The following is a 27,431-nucleotide window of genomic DNA, read 5'->3' as shown; positions in this document are numbered from 1 at the left end:
AAGTGGATTCTCAATGTGAATCACACTCTAGGTGGGTCCAAACCTGGATGGCCTACTGCCAAATGTTGCCATGTTGGACATGTGAATCAATAGTAAATAAGCCATCCACCTCATGGGCCCAAAAATGACTCGGATTTTGGTCAATCTAATCATTTTTGTCGCATTTTTTCTCTTGACCCCATTTGCAAGTTCTTAATCTAACAGATAATCATGGCAATTTCTGGCCATGGAAAAGTTGGGCCAATGGATTCAAAGAGCGGTTTTGGAATGTGACTCACCTGGGGACAAAACCAACATCGGAAAATCATTCAAACCAGGATTGGGCGAGACAGGTGGCCCACAACAGAAGAATCAAGCAGATGAATCTATAGCTAATTTACTTTTCATTGTTGAACATGAGAGGTGGACTCTTAATCTTTGCAGTCTAAATTACAGCTCAAAGTGGGTCCCACTCGATTCTCTGACAACCATCCATCCATCTGGCTGCTGAAGATGGGCCGCACAAAGGGTGATCCCACACAATACAATTCAAGGAACTCCTGCAAGTTGCCTTTTACATACTTATATTTTATGTTTGGCCTGAAAAGGAGTACAACATACCATTTCACAAACTTCCCAACAACACCTCTAATTTTGTATGTTGTTAAGCAACATCCTAATCTCAACGTGCCACTGACGGTGCATCTTGCTTGTGGTCATTCATCTCCTTTTCTCCCAATGATATCATCAAACCTCATCTGATTTGTTGGCGGGCCAAAGTGCATTGCTTGAAAAGCACTATCAAAACCTTCTAGCAATCTCGGGTTAGGCATCAGCACATGCCAGTAGAGCTCAAGATGGCCACATGCATTTCAGTGGGTAGAGCATCACCATGTGGTTTCTTCTATGGTGCAATCAAAGGCTAATAGCTTCGTCGGCCCTGCAATGATCATACCCAAGACTGCATCAGGCCATCGTGAGAAGCAGATGCACTCTCCTATAAATGAAGCTTAAAACTGCTCATGGGTTATCACACACCTTAGCACCAAGTGGATGCATAGGTGTACAATATTAAAAAATCCATCTGGTGGACCCCACCAGGAAGTGGCCATTTCCCAATAATCAGGTAGATTGGACAATCCTTCATTTGCTCAATTGAGGAAAAATGACACTCATTTGCCCAGGTCCCACTCTGCGCATGCGGTTAGGATTTGTCCAACCAGCCTGATTCTTGGGTCATGGCCTATTCATGATGGGGCCCAAACAAATGAGCAGTCTGGATCTTGCCCATGTCAGGCTTGTGTTTCCATGGGAACACATGGTTAGGATTGTCCTACCGACCCGATTCTTGGGTCATGGCCTGTTCATGATGGAACCCACCAAAAGAGCAGCCTGGATCTTGTACACTTCGGATTGCGTTCCTATGGAACATGCGGTTAGGATCATCCAGTCAGCCAGATTCTTGGGTCATGGCCTGTTCATGATAGGGCTCACCAAAGAGCAGTCTGGATCTTGTGCACATCAAGGTCATGCTCCTATGGGAACTTTCATGTAACTGGGGCTGCAACTTGGTTTCGGGCCAACCTGAACCCAACTGACCCGACCCGGATTCGGGTAGGTTGGCTTGGTTTGCCAAGGCCCTTGAGTCGAGTTAGGGTTGGAAAGCACCAACCCAAAATTGGGTTGAGCAAATTCAGGTTCAGTCAGATAGGGTTCAAGAATAATCAAATGCATTTGGGTCCAAAAAGGTTGGGTTGGGTCAGTTTAGGTTGGAATATCGAGGATTTTGGGTTGGGCACCTCAGGTTGGAATTCAGGTCAGCTCAGGTTGCAGATTGGGTCCTCTTGAATCTGGCTGACCCTCAACCTCATCAAACCTGCCCGCGTTGCACCCCTACATGTAATAAAGAGTGTGATACTTGCAATTGTCATTCCGCTCTCTAACCATTCTAACTTGCAAATGCAGAAAAAAAGAGAAAAGAAAAAGGCTCACTCTTTTGTTTCTGGGCCTCCTTTTTCTGTCCGCTGCTTCATATACTCCTCCTCGATTGTTTCCTTGAGGATGAAAAGTCTTTGGATAACCATGGGATGACTCAATTGCCTGGCTTCCCTCAAGTTGGTTTCTTCTTTGTTTATATGATAGGCCTCGAGCATTATCTTAATCCACTTGTGTAGTTCCTGAGGTGTACTGTTCCAATATAGAAGAACGAAGTGTTAACAGAGCGAAACTCCTGTTATAAGTTAAAAAGATAAATGATCCAAAATACCCGGGAAACCCAAAAAATACTGGTTGAAAATTTTCAATGGCATCCCGAAGAGGGCAATCATGAGGATGAATAAAATCCCCGCATGATTGAAGAAATCAGTGTTTTTGGTTTGGCAAGTGAAGTATATAGGTGGGCCCATCTTTCTCTGACACGGACTGTATATCCAGTCACACCCAATATAGTAGCTACGAAGAACCAAAACAACACCTTTTGTTTGGCTAAACATTATGGGAAACCTGTTCTGTTGATTGGAGAGTCTTGAGGGCATGTAAATATGGGATTTTGTTCATTTCCAAAGTAATTCAGAAAAAAATGATACTTGCGTGTATAGAACATCAACATCCTTGGCTTCACGTTCGTCTCCTGGAGAAAAAGCAGTGGCCAGCGCCGAGAAGCGCTCTTCAGGATCTGTGATGTTCAATAGATACTTGAGAAGCTTGATCTCTTTCGGTGCGATGCTCCTAAGGCAGCTCTTGGTAGTTCTATACAAGTGGTACATTATGTCCTTGACCTGCATAATATCGTGCATTAACATATAAAGTGCTGGTGCAGGCACCCCAGAAATAAGTAACAAATTAAGAAGATCGGTGATTCGATCCGTCGCCTAAAACACATCGACTGATGACCAGGCACTTTGGTTTTTGTGTGAGTGCTTTTTAGGCTTGTCTTATAAGTCAACCTCATCATCGGCATTGGGTTTGATCCTTGTGGGCATCTTCAAAGTTAAATGAAAGCCCATTGAATGAGGAGATAGCTGATAGTTGTATAGTCCTCTATTGTTAATAGATCTGACATGAACTGATTGTGGGTTTTTACATGCGGCTTTCAAATATTTTAGTTGAGGCCTAGGTGTGTACCTCTAAGACGTTTTCTACTATTAGAAAAGCTGACCCCATGTGTCTGGTTTCTGTTGGAAATTGTAAAAAACCATTAATGGTGATTTCCATTTGTAAAACTCTCAATCTGATGTCTGCATCTTGTGTCTCGAGGTGGAGGAGAACGTGGAGCATTTGTTTTTGCACTGTGTTCTCTAGGATTGTGTGGTCAGGCATTTTTAAAAGGCTAATGTTTCCTGGGTGGTGCCAGGTTTGATTGAAGTTCTGTTCTATGCTTGTCATGGCGATTCAGGGGGGAGATTAGGCAAGCGAAGGTGGCATTTGGCGCTATTGGCCGGCTTGTGGTCAATCTGGTTGGAGAGAAATAACCGGTCTTTCAATAATATTTCTAATGAAGCAGTGGGAGTTGCTCGGCGGGTTTTATGGTGTATAAATGACTGGTCCTTCCAGGTGTTAGTCTAGGCATGCAGCCTGGTGGGTTCGCGTGGGTGTCTTGGCGGTCTGTTCGCTGTCTTCTGAGCTTTCGTTGGTTGGGGCTTGTTTTCTTTCTTCCGTATAGTGTGCCCTTTGGCCGGGAGGGGTTTGTAAATTTATTTATTTTTGTTTCCCTTTGTTGTTTGCTGTTTCCTTTTTGGCTGTTTGGCCAGAATAAATTTCTTTTATCTTTCCAAAAAATAAAAATAAAAACTCTCAATCTATAACAGGCAAAATGGAGGGCTGAGGTAGAATCTCATTGCTCAAAACGGATAATTGATCCCTTGACAGGATCCGATGCTAGAAACGGTTCAAATATAAATCACCCGTCCATTGCAACGAACCCATTGTTGCTTGTATAATCTGTTTCTGTGAACCGGGTAAATATATAAACAAGTGAGAAGGGTTACTTTTGAGATTAGCAAACCTTGAAATGTTAGATCCATTTAGAGTAATCTGATTGCTGTTGTTGGTTTATCCATGACTTTGCACATATCCAACATCGGATCGAAGCTCTTTTTCTTTCCACTTTCTAGATGAGACTAGGGTAATGCTTGTGAACCATGGTTAATACTAGCAGCATATTGTGGTGGAAAGTGTTTTGTAAAAACCCACAAGGATTTCTCTTTCCTCGACTTTACAACAACAGATTTTGGAACTGTGCTAGCGTGACTTGCGTAGGCAAGCTTTGTTTTAATAAAGAAGTACAAGATTTCAAGGATTTTTATGTGTACCTCGTTCTTCATTGTCGTGGACTCCTTCGCTGACGCCCAAGCTTTGTTTATCAATAGAATCAATGATGAATCGAGCTCCTTCGCCTTAGCCAAGCTTTTTATCTTTTCACATGCTGTGTCTAGTGAAGGAGAGTTCAGGATATCATCGAACTTGGATTGAGCAACGTCTAACATCTCTACATTTTCCACTGCGTTATCGTATGCGGAGACTGCAGACAAGCATTTAGCTCCGAGCCTGGCCATTGCTGCTCACACATGGAAGGGTCTGATAAGCCATATCTGGAGAGGAAGGCTATACACGGAATTGTGCACATGTTCGATTCTTTAGTAGACATTTGAAGCATGCAAGATTTTGTACATGTCCCAACACATCATGGATGTAATAGCGTCCCATGTGCAAGTCAGTAATAGTGGGGCTCATGGTTCTCTGAGCGTTGATCTGGTGGGCTCCACTGTGGATAGGGGATGCCCAAAAATCTCCATGATAGGAAGATCCTAATCCTTACATATCGATGGCCTGCGAATACACAATAAAGATATAAATACAGCAACAGCAAAAGGGGACAAAGATTGGATGGGTAGGATCTTCCAATGAAGGATTTTCTTTTGGATCACCGAACCATGGACCCACTTTTACAACTGAGTGCATCAGGCACTCATATCCTAATGCAACAGGATCAGAAAAACTCTTCATCCGCCATATCCCTTCCATAGTTATCTTGACGGAAATCCAACTTTCAGAAGGTAATCAATCACCAATATGTGCCGTGTAAGGCATGAGCATAAAACTAAACAAGGCAGCATCAGAAAAATAAGGTATTCACGTGAATTGCTAGAAGTGCATGCCAGGGTGCACATAAAGTGAATAAAAGCAGATGCAGGTATTTTTTAGCACATGAGAATATGCATGAGTGCTCAGAAGCGTCATGCACATAGAGGCAACCCATAAGTAGGAGTGTTGGAGTGGCACTGGGTCAGTTTTGGGTTGGATCGGGGTCAGACTGACACCTGTGACCCATTATGCCATGGCCTAACCTGACCTGCTTAAAATTCATCAAGCTGAAGCCCAGCCGGACCGACCCCTATAATTGTAATAGGGTCATGCCCAACCAATTGACCCAACGCAGCACAACGACACTCGGGTTTAAGAACTAAACATGGGGCTAAAGGCATGCCAGCCCTGCCCAACTAGCGGATACATGCAAACGTACATAAATCATGTGTATGTATCTGTACTTATTGTCTATTAATTTGTTTCTGGTTTGAGGCCTGGTTGGGTCGGGTCATCTTGCCCAGCCCATTGATGAACTATATGGATGGGTTAGGTTGGATAGAGTTCAACCTGAGCATGACCCCTTAAACAATCCACATTTTCTAACCCAAGCCCGACCCACTACCCATTTAGCTTGGCCCAAACCCACATCAGAAGTGGGTAAGGCCAGTTGACCCGCGAGCCAACTTGACCCACTCCTATCTATAAGCATGACATGAGAATGTGATTCCAGTGAAGCGGATGTTTACTGTCACTCGCTATGGGCGCATTTGGATGCAACTATTGAATTGATTTGCACTTTTTAGTCTAATTAAGTGGAAATGACCAGATTGTGATATCATCCTCGCATTCATATTGATGATCTGAGGTCCAAACTGCAATTACTTTACTATCAAGTTGGACAAGAGAGAAATGCAACTGCAATTTAAGGGCCACTTCCTCACTATGAATACTAGGAAAGATCACTATCTTTATCATTTCCTCTCAATTAAACTGACCATTCGTGATTCAATTCACTTGTGCATTCAAACGCAGCCCATAAGTCAATAGCTGTTCTAAACACCCACGTTAGTTGCAGGTAACACTTAATGGGTTACCATCGCGATCCTCCAGGCTGTCATAGGTCTCTGAAAGTACGTTAAGGTGACGGAAAAATTCCCCCGTGAAGTCATCACGACGCCTTGCTACAACTGCATTGATGTCGGTTGGGTTCTCCTGAATCTCTTTGAGAAGATCCGTGTGCCTTTCGATTTCATCATCAATCTGCAAATTTCCTTCTTAGGCAAACAGAGCTAAAAAACTAAAGACCTTTTTGGGTGTCACTTAAAAAAATGAGTTCATCCCATTTTAGTTAATTGTAGTTACGTATTGAAATCATGATTGGATCTCTAATACATAATCACAATTAATTAAATTGAGATGAACCCATTTTCCAGTGGCAGCCAAACAGTCCTCAAGTCTCAAAACAACTAAGAGAGACATAACCCAGATAGAGGGAAAAAACCATTCAAAGTATATAACCTTCATTTACCAATAAATTCAAGGATCAGAACTGATATCTCGTCAAGTTAAAGGAACTGCAAATTTAGGAAAAAAAGACACTAGCATTCCTTAAGAGTAATGACACTAGCATTCTTAGGCATGTTTGGGTGTCTGCCAATACAAATTGGAACAGATTCTGTGCTTTCTTAAAGAATTCGAAAAAACCAACAAAGCACATTTCTTCCTAAGTAACAAGCATATTTAGAGCTGTACACGAGCCGAACTGAGTCGAGCTTGGCTCGGTTCGGTGAGCAGTCTATCCCAGCTCGAGTTTGGCTCGGCTCGGTTCGGTCAGCAGCTTGGGTCAGCTGGAGCCGAGTTCGAGCTCAAGCTTTCAAGCCAAGTTTGAGTTCAAGCTTTTGCGTCAAGCATTTTCTTTTTAGTTTTTATATGGGCGGGCCATTTTTTTATATTACACACACACACACACACACACACAATATTATATAAAGTAGTTATAACTCAACCTGAGTGAAGTTCAGGCCAAGCTTCAAGCCGAGTCGAGCTTATCTGAGACGAGTCGAGTGAGTTAATTGAGCTAGCTCGGTTCATGTCCAGCTCTAAGCATAGTAGCTTCAAGAGTCATGATTCGAGCAAGCAGAATCCTTTTCTTTTTCATGAGAAATCAGGCAGAAAGAATCTTTTTTTTTTTTTTTTTTGAACGAAGGCAGAAAGAATCTTTCTACTCAGAATTTCAAGTCTGCCCAAACATACTGTTAGATTCTCATGATGTTGAGGACAGAACACTACAAAATCATGATTGAGAAACAAGCTGATACCTTCTTAACTTTTCTCGCGAATCTGATGAACTCCTGCTTTCGAATTGAATCATTCTCAGCATCTGCACGTGTTTGACATCGATTGTAGAAATTCTCTTTGTACTTGTTCCATTCATTCCTGAACACGAGAAGCTTCCTCCAATCCTTTGTTCGGGGTTTCTCATTCATGAAAACATCAATCATCTTATCGCAGAATTTGGTCATGGTGTACCCTTCTGCTATTTCAACCTCAGCTTGTTCTTCCACTTGGGTGGTGCTGATGTTACTTGCTCGTGGATCTGAACTCAAAACTATTTCCAGATTTCCGTGAATCAGACATGGAAATAATCAGAAACCAGTTGTCCCGAGAAACATAAATGAATAAATAAAACAACCTTATGAGGATCTGACCTTTTGAATTGCACTCAAGACACTACCATTGAGTCCATGCAAGTGTGCCCATGGTTCTATGGTCTAGAGTGTTGCACCATGGACAGACCATGCATCTAATATCCCTAAGAATGGAAGATCCTTGACATACAATCTCTGAACTCTTCTCTTGCTATTTGCAAGCCACAGATTGTAAGGGTTTAGGAAGGTCCCATGGGGAAGATTTTTGGGGTTGTGACCCATTCACAGCGTGGCCCATCAGATGAACGATCTTTCTTGCCCAGACTCAATGGCAAAGGTGAATAGACATGCCCTCAGCACATGGATCATATAATTCCTCTTTCCACCGATACTCGTTAACTAACAATAGTGAAAAAAAATTATCGATACCAATCATCAGCAAACTCTATACAGATTTCCTCTTCAACCACGGCACATGCCAACATGTCGCATGCGTAGTACATCTGAACCATGCAAAGGATGGACCCCATCATGAAGATCACCTCGCCTGAAAATAAGCCGATCCACTCATCAGGTGGGCAACACCTACACACAGGGTGAGATCATCGGTTGTCCATTGATTAAATGGCCTGCCCACCTAAGTCGATCAGCCGAATTTTCACTGGGTGATCTTCATGATGGAGCCCAGCTTTTGCACTGCTCGGATGTTCAACACAAAATACATTTTTTTTTTTTTTTGGGAAAAAGGTAGTAGCAGCACTGCAACATGATAAGCTTAGCATGCTCTTACTCCACGGTTACCCATGAAAAACTAAAAAAAAAAAAGGGTAATAAGGACTGAAATGATACTTAGGTTGTGCATGGTGCTTGATATGTAGGCAATCAGAAATTGTACATGTGGAATATATTAACTTTAATAAACCAATTGTTTCGTATTCAGTTGTTAGAATATCTACTTAGTTTGCTCACAACAGATGCGATATTAAGTCTCATGCAATTCATAGCATAAGCCAAGCCACCAATGACACTAGCATATTCTAATTGAGATACACTTTCACTAGGGTCATAAGGTGTACATGACTACATGTAGGTTTATATTCAAAGTAATTATATTTTCTCATAAATCTGCAGGAGGTCAAATTCAGGTTGCAGTTCGACGTTAGTGAAGTTATTTTATTGTGATTTGACATTACAAGAATAGAATCATGCTCTTTTCTATCTAATAGGATTGAGTTAATGTTATACCAGTTTCACTAGAGTGATTTTAATTCCTAAAATGACATCAGCTTCTCCAAGGTCTTTTATGTTGTAGTGAGAACACATAAATAAAGCAAGACACCTGAGTTTTCATATACCCTAGAGTTAATGGCATCTTTCACATTGATTGAAGCTAAACTCATTAGATATCATAACTTGGATAAAATTTTTGTGGCACTGCCTAGGAGTTTGTTTAAGTCCATATAAGGACTTTAAAAGCCTACGCACCTTGTGTTCTTGACCTAACACTACAAATCCTTCAAATTGAACCATGTATATTTCTTCCTCTACTTCACCATTTAAAAATGTAATTTTAATGTTCATTTGGTGAACTAGAAGGTTATATATGGAAGCAAAGACAACTAAGATGCGAATCGATCATCTTTGACACAAGGAATAGAGATCAAAGTAATTGATGCATTCTTTCTATTTGAACCCTTGACTACCTAGCCTAGCATTTTTCAATCGAGCCATCAACCCTTCGTTGCTTCTTGAATATCCATTTACAACCTATAGTCTTTGCCTCAGGAGGTAGGTCAACTAATTTCCATGTATTATTAAATCTAATAGATTCTATTTCATCACTACTACTTTCTAGAAGATAGCATCATGAGAAGACATTGCCTAGTTGAATGTCACAAGGTCACTTTTTAGTTGAGCTAGAAAACATGAAAATCAGGATCATAGTCCTTGACAATCATAGGCCGTTTACTTGTCTTAAGTTCATAAATATTTATCGGTTTAGGATGATCGATAATATACACCACTTTAAGTGTGGTTAGATAAAAGCACAATTTTGGTTTCCATCTTTTGAAGTGTCGTCTATTGAAAATCTCAGAGTGAACAGATTATCATTTGGATTATTTTACGAAGCCATATAACGAAGCCATATAACGACATATCTCAAAATTTTTATTGAAACTAATACTATGTGAAAAACACAAATAAAATAAATCAGTGATTAAATGGAACGCTACACATGATTTGAAGATCAACGAAGGCAACAATACAGATGATGTTAATTCAAAATTAAATTTTTTTTTTCCGAGTTGAGGAATAGACTAGGTCACTCACTTTGAAATATTTCATGCCCCTTGGTGATATCGATCAATATAGTAGGCTCCCAATGCACTATCCCCAATTTACAATTGCCTAGCGTATGGAGTTTTACGACATGCATAGACTGTTAAAAAAAAAAAAAAACCAACACCAAAACCATTGGAAAAATATCTTTCTTTGTATGGGCACACACACACACACACACGAGAGAGAGAGAGAGAGAGAGAGAGAGAGAGAGAGAGAGAGAGAGAGAGAGAGTAATGCTCTCCTAGGAACTGGTTCTCATGAAAACTTGTGAGCACTTTTTGAAAACACTTCTCACATGCTATGTCAAAGTAATTTGAACGGTCCACAAGATGAGTCACCTCATGAAACCTTCATAGCCAAAAAGTTAGCCTAATCCAAAAATTTGATGGGCCATAGCAAAATGAGAGGCAAATCAAGGGAGGAAATTACCTCTCGCTTTGCTATGGCCCACTAGTTTTTTAGATCAAGCTAAGTTTTGGGCTCTATGGTTTTTATGAGGTGATTCATCTAATGGACCGTTCCGATTTTGTGTACACATCATGTGACAAAAAGTGCTCACGAGTTGAATATGAACATTTCAATGCTATATATAGGTTCTTAAGATATTTAGTCTTCATCACTAGATGGTCCCTTGCTATAATTGAAGATTACAGTAATGCCAAATGGAACATAGGGTCAAATGACTCTAAATCTACGAGTAGTTAAATTTTCACCATGGCAGGCAAAGTTGTTTCATGAAAATGAAAGAAACAAACTTTTATATCTCATTCCACTATGGAATTAGAATTGATTGCTTAGGAAGCAGCTGGTGAGGAGGCATAATGGATAAAAACATTCTCAATAGATATACCTTTTTGGGTGAAATCAGTACCACCCATATCCATTCATTACAATAGTTTGATTGCCATAGGAAAAGCAAATATAAAGTATTATAATGGCAAATCTAGACAAATCCTCCTGAAACATAGTTGTGTGAGACAACTATTGAAAAGTGGTGCAATAACTCTACACTTTATAAGATCCATTGAGAATATAACGGATCTATTACCTAAAGGCCTAACTATGAAAAAAAAAAGTTTGAAAAACATCAAGGGAGATGGGAGTTAAGCCCATAGAAATATTGAATTGCAAGAAATAGTAATATAAGGATTGAAGATCCCAAGAATTAAGATTAATGGAAAAAATAAATTACCTTGTGATTCTTGGTTAAAATGCATTACATGAATTTAAGAAAAAAATTGATCTCTCCAAGTCCCTCTTTATGGTATAAGTAATGCAATTCATTGTAACAGACTAAGGTTAGGTATATCCCTCAATGTCTTTATAGCCTTTAAGGTGGAGTGACATTTGTTAAGAGACACCCTTGATAAAGTCATATGTTTTTTTTTTGAGGGGGGGGGGGGGGGAGAAGGCTTTCTCAACATGTTTCACCAAGTGAGGTTCAAGATAATTCCTCATCGTAATTTATGCATAGTAGCTCTTCATTTATGCCCATTTTTTTTACATTATTTTGAAATAAGATTGTTAAAGTATTTAAAAAAATACAAGTTTTTATGTTATTTTAAAGTCTTTTCAAGAGTCACTTTTCACATTTCAAGTGTAAAAGTTTGTCCCTCATTGGAAACAAATAAGTGAAGTGTTTATAAAGCATTCCACTCTTAGTGGTTATGAAAAATGCTCGCATTATCCTCTAGTCTGTGCATATACATGAGGCAAGCTCGAGGGGCAAACCAGCCAGAAAACCAGTTAATCGGGCGCATTTGCATGATAGCATGCGCAAGCAGGTCCCTTTCCGTTGTGCAAGACGTGCCTCTTTATTCGGGCACATCTCAACAAATGTGACCATTTAATAATGGGCATGTTCATTAGAGTTTTTATATAAAAAAAGGATTTTCCCCTTAGTATTTCTTACGCGGCCAAATCCTCTTCTTCTCTAAATCATCTGTGTGTATCCCCTCTCTCTCTCTCTCTCTCTCTCTCTCTGTATTTATGGCGTATGAAGGAAGGTGTTTTTATAGTGGTTTTGGTATTAAGTTTTCGCATGCACGCTGTAAAACTCTTTACACTGGGTAATTGTATATTGGGCATAGCACATTGAGAGCCTACTACATCGGGAGGGGCACGAGCTATCTTAAAGAGAGCGACTTAGTCCGCACCTCGACCTAGCAAAAAATCGGAATCATCATCATATGTATGGCTGCCTTTGCCGATTTTCAAATAAGGTGTGGTGTTCCATTTAATCACTGATTTATTTTATTCAGTTTAAACAACAACGGAGACTAGATTATGCAGTCCACTTTCGCGAAGTCACAATCCTAATATCAGATTGGTTGAACACTCCGAACCTCTGATTTGTGGACACTTGTTTACAGACATAGGACTGTTGGGTATTTTTCATTCTTAACTATCCAATAAATGTCCACAAATCCATACTCAGATAATAGAATAAGCTTAACTCTTTGTTTTTGATACATCTCAATGAGTACCATAATTTGGACCATTTAATTTGACTACTTGTAAGCCACATGTGCAATTTCCAAGTGCCTGTGTATCATCCATCAGACCTTGCCAGTGTATCAAAGTTTTTCTCATAGGAAATATGCTGAACTCAGCGCCCATCAACTAAAAACATGAAAATTGCAGAAACCAATCATTAAAAAATCTTAAAAGAAAAGACAATCGAAGAATGCAGTTTTCTCAAATACCCATAAATTAGAAAATGAAAATATGTTGAAATCAAACTCAAAAGAAGAAGAAGAAAAGAAAAGAAAGCCAGGACAAACAAAAAAACAGTTAGCTTTCTCAAATACCCACTATCCAGAAACTCATAAAACAAGCGGAATTGATATTTACACCCTATCTTATTTATGCAAACACCATTTTTCTACTTTTGGTATTAGAATGTGCACCTTTGGTACTACTCCAATGCCAAAAACTAGAAAAAGAGTAGGTGTATGAGGGATGTAAATATCATTTCCCAAAACCAACAGAAGGTTTGGTTTGAATGCAGAAACAGCAGAAGGACTTTCTTACATTGGGAAGATAAGTCAGAGAGTGGCCTTGTTGGTTTGATTCTGTGGGTTTTTCTCATGTGGGTGTGTTTGGTGGTGAGATGGGGAAAAGAAGCAGATGATGATGGTGAAGAGGTGGGCCTTTTCAGATGATGATGATGAGTGGCGGAGATTTCTCTATGGAATGAGATGGGTACTTCAAAACTCAAGGAATGGGCCATGGCTTGTTTGGTATCTCTGTTTCAGAGAGATGGGAAGAGAAGTGAATTAGATGAGGCGAAACAGATAGGCTTACTAATTCCACACGCGCGTAGATACGTACAAATACACACGCGGGAAAACGTGCATATATTACACACACGTATAATATCTGATCCTTTCATAATGTTGATAATCATACTTAAATATTTATTTTAGAAAATAAAATAATTTTATTCTTCATGTGGGACACAAAATGAGGTTACAATTTTTGTAGCCTATAATTGTTTTGATGTATTGTGGCCCAGGTAAAATGGCCTGATTTTTTACGCTGGAAGATTTAGATAGTGTTGAACACCTGATGGAAAGATCAGATCTCATATAAGTTTTTCATTGTGACGAATTCGCCCGTGCGTGATTTCATATGTCTTCCTCACGCGTATGTAATTAGAAAACGACAAGTTCCCAATTCTGATAAGTGGGGCCTATGGTTCAGTAATCCAGACCATTGATCTGTTGATTACCACCGTGATGGAATATGTATGAAAAAATCTCCTAGAATGAAAGGTTTTCAGACAACGATCTTAAGAGTTTTTTTTAGTTAAATTTGGACCGTTGATATATTTTTCTTCTTAACTTTCTGCATGGAGGTCAAAAATCAAAAGGCTAAGATTGTTGTATCGAGAATAATTTTGAGACACGGTCCGTACACGGTGGGACATGATATAGATTGGTCCGGATTGATGAGGCATGGGGCCACTTTGTAGAATTGAAAGTTTGTGTATACCGCACACACGAGCCATGTACAGAAAAAGAGGTGGATCCAAGCTTTTCACGGGATATTAATTTTAATTAAAATAGTCCTTACGATGTAATAAAGATGTTGTCTTCAGCATCAAAGCTATTATTTTAGCAATTTGGGTACAATTTTGCTTTTTTCAAAACCCGAATGTCTCCATGGAGTTGACCCCCGGTGCACTGGTAGCATTTCACGGATGTCAAAAGAGCTGTGGGAATTGGGTGTGGGCCACTAAATTAATGATTGGTCCTCCTTCTACCTTATATAATCCTACTAAATGATTGATTGAGGCCTAAGGCCTTTCTTCCACCTAAATAATTCTATTAAATTAACGATTGAGGTCATCCTTAGGCTGATATAATCCGTTCACTTTCATTAAAGAGTCGAAAAACTCACGATAGAGTTATTTAAATAAATTGAAGTTGTTTGAACTCACAATTGCATTAACGTTATGCGTTAATTTTGAACTGTTTTATCTAGTGTAATCCATCTATGATGAGTTTTTCCCTCAAACTTCGACAGATGACATGAAATTAAAATTTATTTTTATGTGAACGACTTAAATTTGCTCTAAGATAATCTAGTTAGATCTACTTAAGACGTGTTATGGGTTCAATAGATGGGTCTCTTGCGCGGGAAAGGTCATTTAACAATTTTTATCTTTTATTTTTATTTTTCTTTTTATTTATTATTATTATTATTTTTCATGAGAGGGGACCATTTGGCCATTAGAATCATTACCACCTTTGTGGAACTCACTCTGACGAGATTCCAATGTACATTCGACATCATTTCCTCTATTCTAGTAAACTTTTAAGTGTTTTTTCAAATTTCCGATCAGGCTCTTCGACGTTGAAGGTATAACGGCCACATGTAGGTTTATGTTAGGATAATAGTGAGTTTCGTGTGTTGTTTTTATTTTTGTTGGTGGGTATTAATAGTGGGAGTTTGTGAAATGGAGGGTATGGTGGTTTATAATTGTTTTTGTAAAAAAAATAAATTATATGTATGAATGACAAGAGTTTGTAAATTGGATGAATTTTATAATGAAATAATGTTGCAATGAATGAATTTTGAAATGAAAAAAAAATGTTATAATGGATGAATATGATGAATGTTAAAATGAATAAATATTATAATGGAAGAATGTTGTACTAGAAAAATGTTGAGATTGATGAACAATCATAATCATCATAACCCCTTATGAGTCATAAATCTTATAAAAACGATCATATAACTCCCTTGTTATATATCTGATATGGATGATCTCGTACTTGTTAGAAAGATAATTTGATAAACTTTCAAATAACTTTGAAAATACTTCATTTGAATACTATTTGATTTCCCACAAAAGTGGGCTTAAAGTTACTATAGGTTACCGATAATCATTGTGGATCGCCATTACTTACTATGAATCACCCATCCCACGAAAATGGTCATAACTCGCTCATTACATATCCGATTTGGATGATCTTATACTTATCAAAAATATAATTTAATGAACATTTAAATGAATTTGAAATTACCTCATTTCAACACCACTTGATTGTTCAGAAGTGGGCCTAAAGTTCATTATGGCATTTTATCACCGAATGAGATATCCGATAACTAAACTTTAGGCCTACATTTGGGCAATCAAATGGTGTCCTAAAAAGGTCATTTTAACTCCATTTTAAATTTCATCAAATTACCTTTCCAACAAGTACACGATTATCCAAACCGGACATGTAATGAATGAGTTATGACCATTTTCATGGGACCAATGATTCACAATGGGTATTGGTAACCTATAGTAACTTTGAGATTACTTTTGGGTAATTAATTGGGGTTCAAATGAGGTGATTCCAAATTCATTTGAAATTTTATCAAATTATCTTTTCAAAAAGTATAAGATAACCTAAATTAAACATGTAACAAGGGAATTATGACTATTTTCATGGGACTGACAATTCATTGTGAGTACCGGTGATCCATAGTGAGTATCGATGACCCATAGTAATTTTGGGCCCAGAGTTCATCAAGGACTGTAGATCACCGGTACGCACTATGGATCGTCGATCTTACAAAAATGGTTATAAGTCTTTCGTTATATATTTAATTTGGGTGATCTTGTACTTGTTTAAAAGATAATTTGATGAACTTTAAAATGCCTTTAGAGTCACCTTACTTTGAAACTATTTGATTACCCAAAAGTGGGCCCAAAGTTCATCAAGGACTGTGAATTGCCAATACGCACTATGGATTGTCGATCTGATGAAAATGAAAATGGTCATAACTCCCTCATTATATGTCTAATTTGGGTCATCTTGTGCTCATTGGAAAGATAACTTAATGAAATTTTAAATGTCGTTAGAATCATCTCATTTGGACATCATTTTCCATTACAATATATATCCATTCTAACATTCATTACATTCATCCATTACAACAATTCTTCAATTACAAAATATATCCATTACAACATTTTTCAATTGTAAAAAATCATCAATTACAATATTATTCTATATCCTCATTCCCTTCAGAAACTCTCACCATTCATACCCAACCAAATAAAAAAAAACAACTACAAAGGCAAGCACCATACCCTTCCCGTCACAAACTCCACCGTTGATACTCACTAACAAAAAAAAGCACAATACACGAAAGAATCCACATTTGGTTGTTATAGCTTCTACGTCAGATATTGTGGCTAGAGAAAAAAAAACTCTTTTTTACGTTCGAAAATTTGCTAGAGGTTGGCCAAATTTTTTTTTTTATATATATATATATATCATCACTAGGGAGTGTAGTGTCCGTCCATAAAACTATAAACCGTTGAAGAGGATTCAGCTCATCGTGTGATCCCCTCTTGTGAAAAAAAATGAAGAAGAAAGAATAAGACGCCTAAAGACCTTCCCACGCAAGGGCCTCACCTTTTAAACCCATATGAGACCCTATGTGGGGCCCAATAGATTGTCTTGGAGCAAATCCAATCCATTTATATAAAAAAATAGATTTTAATTTCATGCCATCGACCCAAGTTTGAGGGCAAAACTCTTCACCAATGAACTAAACAAGAGGAAAGAGTTCATAATTAACGCACAACGTTAATGAAGTTGTATGTCACAAAGAACTCTATTTTTATTTTTTTAAATCGCCGTACTTTGGGTTCCTGGTTGTTCGATGAAAGTAAATGGATTAAATTGGCCAATGGGTGGTCTCAATCATTGATTTAGTTTCAAAAGCCCATCTTGGCTTCCGCGAAAGCTATTACCGTATGAGAGGGTGACTAACATAGGGGCATTTTTATCATGGAAAAAGCCAAAGAGTATTCAGAGGGCTAAAATAATAATGACTTAGATGCTGAGGTCATCACTTTTATGATATCATAATTGAAGGCTATTTTAATTAATATCCCACTTTGTATAAGCTTAGGCTACATTGCGATGTTTGAGGGCCGCCGTGATTGCGCAATCTATAAGGGTGCGGATTGGGTAATACCTAGTATTAGATTGGGTACTATTTGAAATCGGATTGCGTATTGAGTTACTCAGTGCATTGAGTAAACTCTGTTGGGCCCACTGTGAAAGTATGTAGTTTATCCACTCCATCCATCCATTTTTCCACCTCATTTTATGGGTTGAATCCAAAATTAAAGTATATCAAGGGCTCAAGTGGACCATACCAGAGGAAGGAAATAATGGGAATAATGATTTCCATAGTTGAAACCTTTTTAGGGCCCACAATGATGTTTATTTGTCATCCAACCTGTTCATAAGCTCACACAACATGGATGAAGGTACAACACAAATACTAGATCCATCCAAAACTTGTGCCCCCAAGAAATTTTCAACAGTAGACATTTAATTCTTACTGTTCCTTATTATGTGGTCCACTTAAGCTTTGGATATACTTTATTTTTGGGTTGTTCCTAAAATTACATGTAAAATGGATACCCGGAGTGGATAAAATACATAAATCACATTGGACGCCACTATGTTCACTCCGTATGCTTATGGTATTGAGTAACACTAGCACGCAATCTGCTCAAGTACAACCATCCATGACTTAGTTAGAGACAGATGGTGGTGTCTGGGGCTCTGTGGGGTCTACTAAGATGCATATGTTTTATCCATGTTGTCTCTCTATCTTGACCGGTCATCATTTTAGGTCATGAATTCAAAAACAAGACTAGTGAAAGGCTCAAGTGAACCACACCACAGGAAGGAGTGTGTATCATTGAAAACTTAGTAAGGCTGATCGCGATGTTCGTAGAGTCACTTGGACATGTACAAAGGGAAAATATAAATATCAGCTTTACTGTGGTCCACTTCAGCCTTCAATTGCCTGATTTTTAGGCTCATACCTTAAAATGATCTTTCCATATGGACAGACAGTACGGACAAAACATATACATCAAGGTGGCCCAACGGAGCCCCTTACAGGATTTTCCATCTCTAGCTAGGTCTCGGCGGGGTAGTGCCCAATCTGCACCCATCTCAACTGTTCCCCGTGGTGTGGCAAATTCGAATTTTAAATCTACCCTAACTTTTGGGCACCAAGAATAACCTGAGGGGGAACACATGATGGACTGATCGGATGTCACCCAAACATTAGAGTGGGCCCCACACAGCGTTGTAGGTTCTCCTTCTCCAATGCCAACACGGCCATGTGTAGTTTAATCTGGACCATCTCTAGGTGGACCGAGGGGAGTGCAAAAAAGGATGTAAAGGAGGGGGGGAAAAATAATCAAACCATCCTTTATAAGGGTGGCAAATGGGGGTTGGGCAGAAGCAGGTAAACATCCAACCAATTAGTTAAGGACCATCAACACCCAGATCCATAGCTCAACTGGCAGATTGACTGGAGATACCTCGTTTCAACACTTGAGGTCTTGGTATCGATCCTAGCGGGGGTGGCTAACATGGAGTGTGTGTACTAACAAGCTAACTCCAGAAAATTAAAAAAGAAGGTAAGGACCACCACAGTCCAGCCGAATTCCCAAATAGAGACATGGCATAATTTAGGGGTATGTGTAATAAAAATGTTGTCAGGTTTCTTAATGGTGGTGAAATTCCCCTAGGCGTGAGTGTGTGGTGTATGCGTATGTAAAAAATAAAAATAAAAATAAATTATATCAATAGAATTATCCTATTGGTCCAAACATTGGCCATGTAAATCTACAATTACAAACCATTGGCAAGTCATTTGTTTGTGTTCATATGCTTATGGCCCACAGGAGACTCAAATTTTATTATGTTTTGTCGAAGTATATATTTTAATGAGCTTATTATAATCATTTTATCAAATATCACATTTGTACACTAATTTAAAATATTAAAGTTAATTTAGTAATTAAATTAAATTTTTTTGTAATATATTATAAAATTCTAATGCATTTTTTATTTTTGAATTAATATAGTACATTCCCATTACAAGTGGCCAAACACAATTGAAAATTTAGAATTATCTTGATTTATGATTTGAATTCTAATGCATTCCAGTACAAGCTCTCAAACAGGACCTAAACAATTGGTTTTGGTGCACTGTATTGTCCCCCACCGAAATGTTGTGTTTGTGCCCATATCAGGTCAATACGGCTGTATCGTTCATGGGCAAAACCAGCTCGCTATGGAGCACTATGTACCGTTTCGGGTCTGAGCCACCTGTGTTAAACATGGTTAAAAGCATGGCGGCTTGGACCACCTGGATTGACCTCGATCAAGATCGGATTCATCCCACATGAAGCTGATTCGTCTAGGTTATTCATGGTGCCAAACCAGGTCAGGTCCAACTGAGATCGAGCCGACTCAGATGAGTTGCATGGGACTCACCAAGTCCCAAAACCATAGTGTTAAACAAGTCAGACGCAAGCTGAAGTCCATCCCAATTAATTTATGAGCCTAAAGGGCAGGTTCCTTGGCTCGGCCATACTTAAGCCCAATACCTGCCAGAGTGGGTCAATGTGAACCACGCTGCTTTTTATTCAAACCATTCATTTGGGGGTCACCCGTCGGCCGGCTGTGATTGTGGGTCAGTGTCAATTTTCAGCTGTGGTCCATCCATGATGGATGCCACAAGATGGACGGCTCAGATCACAAGAGGCCACTTACAAATAGAGTGAAATGCATGCAGGGCCAGGTCAGCCCATGAACCACCTGACCCACTTCCTAGATGTACTGAGAATAAAATGGCCTCAAAAGATACCTCCTTTGGATCCATGTCTGTATTTTTACATAACGCCTGCCCTTCGTTCTAAAGACCGATGGATGGACTGTCCAAATCCACCATTGGCTGTCCCACATGGCATCTGAAAGCATTGGAGACATTGCTAATGTCCCTATAAAGGATACGACCTTGGCATTATTATAACGTCTATCTCAAAATAGCCTGCCTGAAGAATGCAAAACAAAACAAAATCCCTAAAAAATATGCCTTTGAATGCCGGCCTGAATGCACGAATGCATGCATTGGCTTATTATAATGATCATCTCCAGCAATGCACGTTGACTTATACCTTGAAATATTAAGCAACAAATCTTCAAGTGGACCACATTATAGAAAACAATGGAGGATTGAATGCCTACCATTGAAAACTTCTTGGGGCCCACAAAAGTTTTAGATGAAGCTGATGTTTGTATTTTCACTTCATTCATGTCTTTGTAACCATATGAATAGATTGGGTGAAAAATAAACATTATGGTGGCCCAAGAAGGTTTCAATGGTGGGCATCATTATTCCATTGCCTTTTATGGTGTGGTCCACATGAGCCTTGGACCTGTCTCATTTTTGGGCTAATGCACTGGAATGATTGGCAAAATCGATGGACAGTGTGGATATAACACACATCATGGTGGGGCTGTGTTGTCTTCTACACTAGGGGTCTATTTGTTTCCATGTGATTATTTGTAAATTAATTTAAATAAATAATAATTATTTACTTTTGTATTTATTACACCAAGATTCGAGAGGCAGGGCAATTTAAACTCTCACTTTATTTGCATCACTTACTTACATGCTTATATGGCAAAACTCTGTGGGCTCCTCCATGATGTATGTGTTTTATCTAGGCTGTTAATTTATTTTGTGAGATCTTCTTAGGATATGAGCCCAAAAATTGGGTAGATCCAAAGCTCAAGTGGACCACACCAAAGGAAGTAGTGGGAATAATGATACTCACCATTGAACCCACTATTTTCTGTGGTGTGGTCCACTTGAGCTTTGAATCTACCTCATTTTTAGGCTCATGCCCTAAAATGGTACGAGAAAATGAATGAACGATGTAGATATAGTACACGTCTTAGTGCGGCCTGTTGAGTTTTTGCTTCTATAATATTGGCTTGTATTTGAAATTCAAGATGAAATTCCTTACATATTTCAAACAATTGTCACAATTTATTATTATGTTGTTACCATTACTTATATTTACACCAAATCAAACAGGCCCTTGGCAATCCCAGTTCTTCCAAAGGGTTGCATAATGTCATGATTGCATTAATGCAATACATTACTTCCAAATTCGACTTTCCAAACACGCCCTCTATCTATCAAATAAAATAATGTTACATCATGCCCCGAAGACAACTAATTCATGTGTAGAAGACCATCTGAGTTTTGGAATGGCCTGAATTTTTGCCTGTCCCTTCATCTTAGTGGGGCATGCCATATGCATGGAGTGAACTATTGAAATATATGCTCTTTTATATGTATATATTTCTTTCATTAATACTTTATTTATTATTTTATTGTTAATCGTTTATATGAAATGGATATGATTGAGACAAAATTAGTTGAGAAACTTTATCAAGGTTTTTGTATCCTTGGGAAATAAAGTAAGACAAGTTTAATGTGAAATACATTGAAGCCCAAATCGTTTTGTTCTTCGTAAACTTAGAATATTATCATAGCTAACAAATAAGTTGAGATAACTTAATCCATAGGTGATTATTTATAGTGTAAATATTGTGTTATGTTGAGTCTCTATCACAAGATATCATCTCACACGTGTAGGTGCGTACATGTGTACATAATAGTTAGATTTAGAAAATCAAGTTAGATTTTACTCTCTCTCATTACCTTGTATTTCCGATACTTGTTAGGCTTATTCTTAGACTTGAGAAGACCTTGGACCTTTTTAGTGGATGATAGTGAGTTGAGTAGTCGATTGCGTTTTTACATGCACTAGGATTTTCAACAAAGGATATATGGCCCTTAAGGGTTTGCTTTATATCACAAATCCAAATGATTAATAAATATAGCCGGAAAAACTTATTTTTATAAATTTATTTTTTATTAAACAATTGATTTTAGAATTATCATATACATTGTTATGTAAAATTAATAGTTTATATTTCTTTTTGGATGATTAATAATGATCGTTATATATGGTAGGCCTTACGACAATGGGCCTTAAAGCAGTACGTAGAAGCATATGAATGATACCTCGTGACAAGGTGATTACATGGGTCTATGTGGTGTATATGAGGAAATCTCCAAATTTCAATGTTGTTAGACAAGGTATATATCGACACCCCACCCGAAATAAGATTAAAATTATTTTCGACCTCAGCAAGGCTTCAATTTTTTTTTTATAAAAAAAACTACATGGAACTTGACATACATTAAGAGACTATGCAAGTTAGGTAGGATGCATCTCAGGAATGTCTTAGAAATGCTGACAGATCATATCAACAAATCAAGTGGATGACCAATCCAATTTCGGCCATATTATCAAGGTCCTTTAGAAGCTTAAACATGAATAACATGGATACAACCACCTCTGGTCAGCCCCAAAAACCTAGATGATCTGGCTAGAAGGAGCCACGACACGAACCCAAAGATTATTAAGAGGTCAGATTAGCTAGCTTGTAGCTTGTTTAAATAAGATGAAAGTTGATCTCCTAAGTCGGGTCAAAAGTCAACTACCGAAGGTTTTTAACACATCTCAGAGGAAACTATCGGACTCGAGCACCTAACACCCAAGCCTGATTACAGATGGATCCCCATAAACCTTGGAACCACCGAATACAATTACTACAATGCAAAAAATGGCAAAATCCCATAACAGGTTCCTAAGGCACCGATTATTAAAACCAACACCTGACCGATGTAATAATAGCCACCTTAAGAGAGCCTACCAAAGCTGTAAAAAATGAAGGTATGGGTCTTCAGCCGATGCCTGAGGCATCGATTGAATGCCAATTTAAACCCATCACAATAGACCATCTGAGGAGCAAAGGCAGCATAGTTGTGCTGGTTCAGAGAAGTCCAAGGTTGTCTGGAGTTGGTGCATAGTTGTCGAAAGGCTATTATACATGATACTTTTCGCTTTGATCACAAGATCTTGATGATGTTGCTCACTTGTCTAACTGAGTGTGCTGAATAGAAGCAGAAGAAGTACTAAAGTTAGAAGAGTAGGGTTGGAATCAGAAATATCTGACCATCCCTTTTATTGCAAAAAAGATTTCGATTTCCCCCTTGCCTTCTCATATCTTAGATCAACCCATGCGCTCTTCACACATTCTAAGATACTTGCAAAGTTCACATATTCAAACACTCTCTCTCTCTCTCTCTCTCTCTCCCTCTCTCTCTCCCTCTCTCACTTTTGCTTACCCGAAATTTGGACACCTTGCGAAGTATGAGTTAATGTAGTATGTTGAAGTTTCACTAAATCCCTAAAAAGCTAAAAAAATCTTATAAAGTAGAGACTACACGTTATGTGGGTGAAAATGATTCAGAATCCCTTCCTTTTCTGTAATCGACGCCCTTACTTGAAATTTACAGTGTAGATCAACCACTGGAGTCACATGAGTGAGAGAATCTTCTGAACCTCCAACCCACGAGCGATTATACGATTTTTAGCCAATCATAAATTCCAAAGCTTCATTTTTCTAGTGGCGACTTTAGTCTAAACATATTTCATATCCGAATCAATATCAAACCCTATCTCGCCTAATCAAACCATTGCACGTGAAAGCAAAGTAAGGCACACGCTCCCTGTGACATTTATAGAACTGTCAACTCCATTGAGGAGTTAACTAGCCACTAGCTAGGCTCGACTAGAAACATGGAAATTTTCAAAATTCAAGGGATTTCATAACTTCAGACATTCTAATGTAATGCTGGTCCACTAACTTTCTAGTAATTATTGGTCTTATGCTAACTCACTTACTACATTGCTAACTAAGTAACATTTCAATGCGTGCTGGTCCATTGACTTTCTATAAGTGCATCTTGCATTCCAAGTGCATACTAGTTTATTTACTTTTTATACGAGCATCTTGCATTCCAATGCACAATGATCCATTTACTTTCTGTATGTGCATCCTGCATTCCAGTGCACACGAGTCCATTTACTTTCTATATGTGAATCATGCATTCCAATGCACACGAGTCCATTTACTTTTTATACATCATCTTGCATTCTAGTGTACACTAGTCCATTTACTTTCTTGCTAATATCTTGCATTCAAATTTTACTTGTCCGCTTACTTCCCTCCACTAGTTCCATCTATTCTCTACCAATTAACCTTTCATTGTAATTAGAAAAATAAAAAAAATAAAATAAAACAAGAGAAAAAGAAAGGCGACAAATAGTGAACCAAGAAAAGAATATCAGTAAATCCCTCTGCCATCATTGTGCCAAAAAATTGCCTGCAGGTTTGTTGCCCCTCAAAGTCCATGCACTCCTACCAAAGCATCATCTGAACCAGCGTACAAGTAGCCATGTTTATCTTAGGAGACGCACCTGACTTGCCATATCCTCTCGAGTCACCCAGATTCGTGGCTGCGCAACCCATTGCCACCCCTCAATAGCTAATTTAGCCTTTAATTTATAGAGTCAAGGACCTTGTGGCATGCTTCCTCCAAGTAGTGGCTACGCCATCCATCCGCAACGCACAACAACCCATCATTCGCATGGGTCTATTCGACTCAACCATCAATCAATTCCAAGCCCCCTAACATGATTCACTTTCAATACACTAGCTGTAGAAATTCAAATTCCAATACATCTTCCCCCTAACGAGAGCCAACAACAGGTCCTCGTAGAGAGTTAGTTACTAGGCCATTTTTCTCCCTTAACGAGAGCCAGTCAGTCTCGCAACAGACATACTCTAGTCAATCTCATTCCAATCAATTCTAGTAACCTTCCCTTAATGAGAGTTCTTTTTAATTCTAATAGGGGCATCCTCAATACTTTCTAATCAACCATAACATTTACATTTTAGCCAATTGCAACATTTACATCTCGGTTAAATATAACATTTACAATCCAGTCAATCCCAACCCTTTACTCTCCACTCATGTATATCTCGATAGCCAACCTCACCCTGCAGTTGGGGTTTCTTTCCAACTCCCTCATCCAACAATTCCCTTCTAGCAAAATTCCCCCACTAAGAATAATAGAAATGTCGAAGAGATTGATTATTACGAAAAGAATGTGAACCGAGCTCTACAAGGAGCACAACTGTGGAGCCGCAGAAGCAGATCCCAAGTACGAATCACACAACAAAAGAAAAACACAAATAAACATAAAGAACACATAATTTTACATGAAAAAACCCTTGCAGAAAAAAATCATGACACAGTGATAAGCATTCCATTATAAAAATGAAAGTATAAGAAATAAATTAACTTAAAAATGCGAAAACCCAAGTTTCCTCCCTTTAAAAAAACTCTAAAATGATTTAGCTCTCATTGTCCTACCCTAATCACGTATTACATCCATATATATAGTGTTGTATTTGAAATAGGAAATAAATTGCACAATTACACAAAACTGCAAATGTCGTCGATCTAAGCATCGATCGAGCAACCTTCGATCGATTAATTCCCCATGTTTAATCAATCGAACATGTTCAAAAGTGTTTAGAGAGTTAACATGATTTTTTTGAATTATGTCGATTGTTCGAACCTCTAAGGTCGGTCGATCGATCAAACTTGTCCAAAACTATTCAGAGAGAAATTTGTTTAATTCAGGGTTCACTCGATTGATCAAGTAGTCTGTTCAATCGATCGAAATCCCCTACTTCTGTATAGATTGAAGATATCTAGACAACAACAACTTCCTCTTTAACCATCTGAAATTGATTATCTCCAAGAGCATTTCAAGGACTGACTTAGAGCCATGAGAAATGAGCTCCAAATACAACATGAGGTGGAACTCCCTTCCACAAAATTCAAAGACATGTATCATTTCTTGGATGCCAGAGGGTACCAACAAACTTCGAAGTACCCAAATTCTAAAGATATGATGTCGCAATATATTATAAGTGTTGCTTTGAAGTTTAATAAATCTATATGGAGTGCTTAAGAGAGATCCCTTTACAATAAGGAACACTAGATGTCATGGGTTATGATATGAGTATACAAATATGGAAGGATAGCCTAATAAGTCCCATAGAGTTCCATGCTAAAGAAAATCTCCCTTAACAAACAAAGATTCTAGAGTAACTAGTTTATAAGAAGAAGGGGAGAGAAAACAAGCATCAAACCTCTATCCCATTCTCCGTTAAAAGTACACTTTATGTTTATATTATTCATGCTTGAATAAAAGTAAATCAAATTTGATGTTATTTTGCTTATGCTGTTTCTAAACTCTATCATGATTGTTAAAAATAATTTTATGAGATATAGGCACACTATTTAGATGATTTTGAAAGTAGTAATCTTAGTCGACGAGATGTGCGGGCTCAATCTCTCTCTTTGAGATAGTTCATGTCCCTCAGTAGGATTTCTCCAGTGCAGAACATGTGCACCATGGTCTCGAGTATCCATGTGTACCGGCTTGGTTAATTGGTTTCCAATCTAATTTTTCCTCCAGACCAGCTTCATATGCACCTACCAGCTAAAGTATAATGTTGCACTTTTCAAAAGATACAAGTAAAACTTTACTGTTCCTTTGCAATTCATATGTGACTAAACTTATGTACAATAAAAATAAAAAAATTATTTTAAGATAATTCTGTTTTTTAATTTAAAATTTGCTGAAATACCCTAACAAACAACATATGCATGACAAGATGGTCCCACAATAAATTTAGAAAGTCTTTGTGGGTAGGCGTCCCTTCTTGCTCCCTATGATGTGTGGCCCACTTAAGTTTCAAATTTGGCTGATTTTGGCCTCAGGCCTAACATTGAACGTAGTAGGTACATTGGCTAATGTACTCACTACGTGGGCCCCACGATAGCTTGTTACCATGCCTGAGTTCTCCATGTTTATAACATCATCAAACATCTACAAAATACAACCAAACTGCATGAAAAACACGCACACCTATTTTTATTTTTATTTTAAATGTACCCAAACAGGCCACAATGGGCATTTTGGTAATCTTTCCCCCACAAACCCCAAAACCTAAAGATGAGGATCACGGGAATCAAGTAAAC

At 38.3% G+C, this 27,431-nt stretch overlaps 1 protein-coding gene across 2 annotated transcripts; it reads right to left on the bottom strand.

Annotated features, from left to right (window-relative positions):
- Window positions 1-364: 364 nt before the first annotated feature.
- Window positions 365-13,306, bottom strand: LOC131218755 (uncharacterized protein At4g37920). Of its 2 annotated transcripts, XM_058213527.1 has the most exons (7): window positions 13,089-13,306; window positions 7,383-7,660; window positions 6,159-6,324; window positions 4,290-4,534; window positions 2,569-2,756; window positions 1,972-2,166; window positions 365-919 (listed from the first exon to the last, which is right to left on the bottom strand). In XM_058213527.1, the coding sequence occupies exons 1-7, from the start codon at window positions 13,285-13,287 to the stop codon at window positions 895-897; spliced, it is 1,296 nt and encodes a 431-aa protein (XP_058069510.1). In that variant the 5' UTR covers window positions 13,288-13,306; the 3' UTR covers window positions 365-894. The 2 variants fall into 2 exon arrangements, with proteins under 2 accessions (XP_058069510.1, XP_058069511.1); XM_058213528.1 differs by lacking the exon at window positions 365-919 and having other exon boundaries at window positions 2,002-2,166; window positions 2,565-2,756.
- Window positions 13,307-27,431: the final 14,125 nt, after the last annotated feature.

The sequence above is a fragment of the Magnolia sinica genome, chromosome 11 (assembly GCF_029962835.1).
Source record: "Magnolia sinica isolate HGM2019 chromosome 11, MsV1, whole genome shotgun sequence".
NCBI classification, from domain to species: domain Eukaryota; kingdom Viridiplantae; phylum Streptophyta; class Magnoliopsida; order Magnoliales; family Magnoliaceae; genus Magnolia; species Magnolia sinica.
This window is presented reverse-complemented; position numbering and strand designations above follow the sequence as displayed.

Bases quoted from the DNA above. Each gene is read 5' to 3' on its own strand.
- LOC131218755 (XM_058213527.1), bottom strand. From the start codon at position 13,287: ATGGCCCATTCCTTGAGTTTTGAAGTACCCATCTCATTCCATAGAGAA. The intron at 7,661-13,088 runs GTAAGAAAGTCC...TTTTGAGTTCAG, and splicing joins CTCTGACTTATCTTCCCAAT to ATCCACGAGCAAGTAACATC. The intron at 4,535-6,158 runs GTAACCCATTAA...ATGTGTGAGCAG, and splicing joins CAGCCTGGAGGATCGCGATG to CAATGGCCAGGCTCGGAGCT.